Genomic DNA, 6350 nt, shown 5'->3' on the forward strand with positions numbered 1-6350 from the left:
CCACACAACTCAAGGAAAAAAATGGTTATCATATTCACACATATACATATACTACATTTTACACCTTTTAGAGTTAAGAGGTTGTTTTCAAAATGGATCATGATCTTCATTATTTTTACATTAGACCATGGGATTTTCACATTGTATCAATTTATATCTTTCGTCTGTTTGAACATTGAATCCTTCTCAAAGTGGTAACATGCCATATGAGGGACTCATTATAAGTTGGTATATAAGCCACAATTTTACAATTTTAACTAAAACTTTGCAACTGATCATCGATTTAGGAGAATATAAAGCTTCATAATAAGTTCGTTTTTGTCCATATGGTGCTAGTGTGCCTTACGCACGTCAACCCATAAACATGTTCGACAAGAATCATGTGATTAATTTATCAAAAAAACCAACCCATAAATATATATTTATACAATTTTAAAACTTTAAAATACAACATGAGAAAATTGAAATTTCATAATATCTTTTAAAAAATCACTAGTAACTAACATAGATGATGTAAAATATAGTAACCCATAAATCCAGCTCCTTTATGCTTTTCCTCTTGTGATGCTTTTTAGGTTGGGTCAAGTCACTTCACTGTTTAGTTCCAATCAAATTACCTGTTTTGTACTTCCTTCAATTCAGATTCATATTAAGTGGAAATCAATTTGGTAAGTTTGCTTTTAACTTCCTTAAAATCTCTCCTTGGCTCTTTCCAAAAAAAACAACAGAAAAAAAACAAGAAGCTCTCTAAAAAAAATAAAACCAAACAAATACACAAAAAAATTCAACACCCCATTCCAAATTTCCGAGTGTAACTCACTTTCTTTTACAGCCAACGCGTTCCCATTTCTTTCTTTTTAGTCTTTGAGACCTCCCTCAAAACCTCACAACCAGTTTATCTTTCTTCCTCTCCTTGCCTTCTCTCCCATCTGAAACTTCTCTCTCTATATATTTTTACATAACTTTCATGGTGGTTTGATTTTCTTGTTCCAAATTTGATTTCTGTAATTGGGTTTTTTTGTTTCAAAGATTTAAACACAGAAAAAAATTACACACAAACATGTTGGATCTTAACGTTAATTTCATCACCATAACTGAGACAAATTCTGTGGAGGTTGAAGATTCCGGGACCTCCAACTCCTCCGTCGTCAATGCCGAAGAAGTTCTGACTCCGAGCAATGCCGGAGACGAAGACTCCACCAACAACACCACTTCCTCTTTCATGTTTGATATCCTGAAGAGAGAGAAAGGTGGTCTCCGCAATTATGGGGCTGGAGACCAAGCGCAATCTATGCAGTTCGTGACGAGGTCGCTTTTTCCGGTGACCGGAGACGGTGGAGGAGGCAAGGAGGGGGAGGGGTATGGGTTGGGATTGTCGTCATCGTCCTCGCCAACGGCAAGGCCTCAGGGTCTGAAATTGTCGGTTGCCGAGTCGGGAGAGCAGACTCAGGTCGAACTGAGAGTTGTACAGCAGAAAAAACAGCCGCCCAGGAAGAGCCGCCGTGGGCCAAGATCCCGGAGCTCTGAGTACCGCGGCGTCACGTTTTACCGCAGGACAGGGCGGTGGGAGTCGCATATATGGTGATCATCATCATCATCATCATTAATCATCATTAAGCTGTTTCATTAAGCAGTTAATTATCTTATCTAATCATTTTAATTTATTTATTTTCTTTTTTGGTTTGCAGGGATTGTGGGAAGCAGGTTTATTTAGGTGAGCAGATGATCATATAATTATTTTTAAGAAGATTGGATTCATGGGTTTTGCAGGATTGGATCTAAATTGCATTGGGTTTTGTTTTGTTTTTCTTTTTTGGTAGGTGGATTTGACACTGCTCATTCTGCAGCTAGGTAGTCGGTTTTCCATTTTTGTAACGAACATAATTTGTTTACAGTTTTCTAATATTTAGCGATATTATATTTTAAACTAATCTAAACTCAGCTCACTCGGGTTTAATGATTTTAGAGCATATGATCGAGCTGCAATCAAGTTTCGCGGAGTTGATGCCGATATCAATTTTAACCTAGGAGATTATGAGGAAGATATGAAACTGGTACAGAATGCGACTCAGTTTTTAATGATTAAAGAGTTTGGATTGACTTCAGATTTACTTACTAATTGCCCAACTTTTTTTGGTCGAATCTTTCTAATTATAGTTATGATCGATTAATTTTTGTAGTTGGGGGATCTGAATAAAGAAGATTTTGTGCACGCGCTTCGTCGCCATAGCACAGGAGCCTCACGTGGGAACTCAAAATACAGAGGCGTAGCAGCAGCTGCTCTGCCTAAATGTGGTGCCAGATGGGAAGATCTAATGGGACAAGTTCCTGGGAATAAGTGAGAACGATCCTCCCTTTAACTGAAGCTTATATATATACACACACACACACATAAACATATATCTAATCTAATGTGTATTTTGTGTTGCTGGATTTCAGTGTCTTTGAAAAGAAGGCCGGCAAATGCAGGACCGGAAGAGAAGCAGTTGCAAACTTTGACCCTAATGTCTACGAAGGGGAGATAGTTTTACAAGCTAGCATTGAAGGTATGCGGCGAAACTAAAAAAATGTTGGTATTAGTGGTGCACAAACCAGCGTGTGAATTGATTATGAGTCCTGACCTACTAACAGGGCCGACCAAAATTCACTCGCGCGCGTGTGTGTGTGAATCTTTTTCTCTCGTTAAACTAACGTCAATTTTTTCGATTTTGGTTGTCTTTAGTACTAAATGACAACATAAACAAAAAAATCCATGGCTACTCATGAATTGATACAATGAATTTGGTATTGATGTAAATGCAGGCAGTGGTCACAACCTTGATCTGAGCCTAGGGATTTCTCAACCTCGTTCTACTGGTAAAATGGGGAAAGGAAAATTTGGGGATTTTCAATTTCCTAAAGAGAAGCCAATGGTATGTCCTTAATTTCCTTAAAAAAAAAAAAAAAAAAAAAAACCTAATTTTAGTAATTTTCATGTTTTTGTCCTCTTTTTTCTTCTTCTTCTTATATTTATGTTGTTTTCATTTTTATTGTATTTTTTGAGATATTTTCTGAATGCATGTGGCATTCGTCAGTGAGTCCCTTTGTTGGTGGCTGTTTGATGATGATAAGTGCCAACTTGTGCAGGTTAATGGGTTTTGTTCTGCAGCTGTGGGAGTGGGACAACCCCCTCATGTTTTAACAATGGTAGCCAAGCATCCTGCCCTATATCCAGGTTTCGTACAAAAACATGAGGTAATACTTCTCATCTCTATCATATATTGATTTATTTTGAGGATAGATGGACTTTTTATTCTAGTTTTTAGAAGTTTATATATACGAATGCATAAAATTATAGAGTAATGAATGAAATTGCTGAATATAATGATTAGATGTGCGTTGAATGATTAAAAAAAAAAAAATTAACTGATGGGTTTGAGCTACTTAAAATGCATACATCTTATGTGATGAGTAAAGAATAATGTTATTCATACTATGTTTTTGTATCACGTTTCTATACTATCTTAGGTGGCATCTAATGTGGACAGCCACATCATTTGAAAAATTTGCAAAATCCAAGGAAAGAAAGGAGAAAGACTCCTCGTATACCACAGTCATCATTTAATTAACTAGTTTTTTTTTTAATTATTAGCTTATTAAATAATGAACCAAATTTAAAAATTTGATTAATTCAAATGATATGGCTATCCACATCAAATGCCACCTAAGATGATATGAAAATATGGTACAAAAATATGGTATGAATAGCGTTAATCACTTCTTGCTCCATCTTGATCCTCACACCTAAGTTTGTCTCCTACTTAGGCATCATCTAATTGATTAGTGGGTAGGGCAAGATTGGAATCGCATCATGTCTCCTGTCTCGTCCTATAGAATCTCATTCTAGAGATGAAAAATAATTTACATGGCACGGGTACATTGTCATGGAGAACAAGACATTTAGACAAAAAACTTATATATGTCTTTATTTCTTTGACATGAATTACCACTACGACGGTGTACTTGTGCGGCCATGCCATGTAAGTCCTCGTAGAGATGAGACTCCTAACATATTTAACATGTGAGATTATTATCAAATTTAATGTGTATGGCCCCCTTTTTTATTAAGACCACCAAACATGGAAGAGGACCCTGGTCCCTTTTTTGACTCGCATGTTTTTTGAGCCAGACCTGGATTGTTTGTCCTCTCCATCTCATACCCTTCCTATTCCTTCCTATTTCTGTGATCACGGTTAAGTCACGTCAACATTTTATATTGATTTTTTTTTTATAGAAATAATAAGACAAAAGGCAGTGGGAATATAAAATGTTAACGTGGTTTAACCGTGACCACAGAAATAGAAGGGGATGGGAAGGGTATGGGATGGGATGGGGAAGGTAGACAATCCAGGTCCTTTTTGAGCCCCCTCACCAGATTGAAGGTGAGTGAAGAAAAATAATAGATAATTATGTCATTTCCTTTGCATCAATTCGTAAAGATTGCTATGCAGGTGAAACGATCCAGATCAGACATTTTATTCGCAAAATACGTTTCAAATTAGTCTATGCTAATTAACCTAAACCTTTTCTTGCAGGAAATGGCTTCAGGTCATAACAGATTGCAACCAATTTCTTCGCCGAGATACACAAACTGGGCTTGGCAAGTGCATGGAAACAGCAACAATGTCAGCCCAATGCAAGTGTATTCCATTGCAGCATCATCAGGATTCCCATCTTCCACAGCTACTACACCTCCATCAGCAACTTACCTTCCTCCGAACCTCCAAGACGGTAGTGCTTCCGCCTACAACGTCCGCCGCCTTCCTTTCCCAGCCGCATCCAGCATGTACTAGTGCTTTTGAAAGGCTGGCTAGGTCGTGAGCAAATGTATTAGTTTGTAATGTGCAGAGATGTTAATTTTTCGTTTCGAATGTGTTTCACATTATCAAACAGAGTGGTTTGTAATATCACCTAACATTGTCCTTGTAATTGTTGGGCCGGCCCAGGCCCTGGCAGGGTGGTCGTTCGGAGCTCAAAATAGTTTGGGGCATCAAAAAATTAATATATGTTTTCATAAGAGCATAAATTTATAAAATTATGGTTCAATGACAAATAAATTTAACTAGAACTGATGGCCTTCTTGTTTGAAATTAATGAGGAGGTCTTGGGTTCAAAACATCATGTGTGCTTATTCACTATTTAATTTTTACAAATTTCTTTTCATAAGAGTATAAATATATAAAATTTGACTAAATGATCAAGAAATTTAATTAGAATCAATGGTTTTTGTTGTTTAAAATTAACGAGAGGTTCTTAATTCGAAATGCTAAGTGCATATTTATTCTTTTCAATTTTTACGAATTTTTGTTTGATTGTTAATTTATATTTAATTAGTAGCTAATAGCTATGCGGATTCTTATTTTTAAACATTTGTTCCAATTCAAGTCTAATCTTCAACAAAGAGTAATGTGTTGACTAAATTTTTAGATCAAATTTCCAAATCATATGATGTGTCATCAAAAAATTTAATATAATACCCATTTATTACTTAGACATATTGACAATACTAAAAAACATCATTATTTTTTTAGTCTCATATTGACATGGTTAGTAAATAAGAAAAAACACCTCACGATTTATACAAAAACACTTTAAAAGTTCAGATGGAAAACAAAACTCATATTTAACTACTTGTAAACCCGGAGTTTTTTTGTTTCCTTCTCACAATACAAAATAAATTAGTTTTTTCTGTATTTCTAGGTTGTTAAGTTTGAAGTGCTTTTATAAGTATAATTTTATCGATGTCTTACATGTGAAAACAAATAATTTTCTTATATAAAGTGAGGGCACATTTTTTAGCGTCGCTCCGGACCTCAAAAATCTCCAGACCACCCTACTGTTGTATATGAGCTTCAGTTTTAAGTAAACGGTTATATCTTTCCAGTTGCGAAGGTGGAATGCATGAGGAAAAGAAACTTGTATGTTACCAGAAGTTTCTCATGTATGATTGTCACATCGGCATGAGAAAGTATACATCAATTGGCTCATATTAACACATAATTATTTGTTAATACCACAATTTTAAAAATCATTACATAGTAAGCGGGCGATGGAAAGGGGCGTAGTGCCTTGATACTTAGGCGGAAGCCTGGGCGGTTTTTTTTTATATATTTAATAAAATATATTATACAACGCTAGTGTCTTGGGCTTAATTAAGGCGGATAGTTAGGTTGCTGCTTAGCCAATTTTTCAAAGACTCTTTAATACTATATTTGACATATCAATTATGTCTTTTATTCATATTATAACGCGTATTTAAAGTCTCAGCCAACCTTCTGACATGCAAGAAGCTTGAATTCAATTTGTTAGTT

The 6350-nt window shown here is 35.6% G+C and overlaps 1 protein-coding gene across 1 annotated transcript; it reads left to right on the top strand.

Annotated features, from left to right (window-relative positions):
• Positions 1-708: 708 nt before the first annotated feature.
• On the top strand, positions 709-5107 carry LOC137721278 (ethylene-responsive transcription factor RAP2-7). The gene is made up of 9 exons (XM_068460383.2): positions 709-1581; positions 1689-1714; positions 1821-1851; positions 1967-2054; positions 2181-2338; positions 2440-2546; positions 2803-2912; positions 3127-3234; positions 4575-5107. Exons 1-9 carry the CDS (start codon positions 1061-1063, stop codon positions 4830-4832), a joined length of 1407 nt encoding a protein of 468 aa, XP_068316484.2. The 5' UTR covers positions 709-1060; the 3' UTR covers positions 4833-5107.
• Positions 5108-6350: the final 1243 nt, after the last annotated feature.

This window comes from Pyrus communis, chromosome 1 (genome assembly GCF_041283825.1).
Source record: "Pyrus communis isolate YQ-2024b chromosome 1, ASM4128382v1, whole genome shotgun sequence".
NCBI lineage: Eukaryota > Viridiplantae > Streptophyta > Magnoliopsida > Rosales > Rosaceae > Pyrus > Pyrus communis.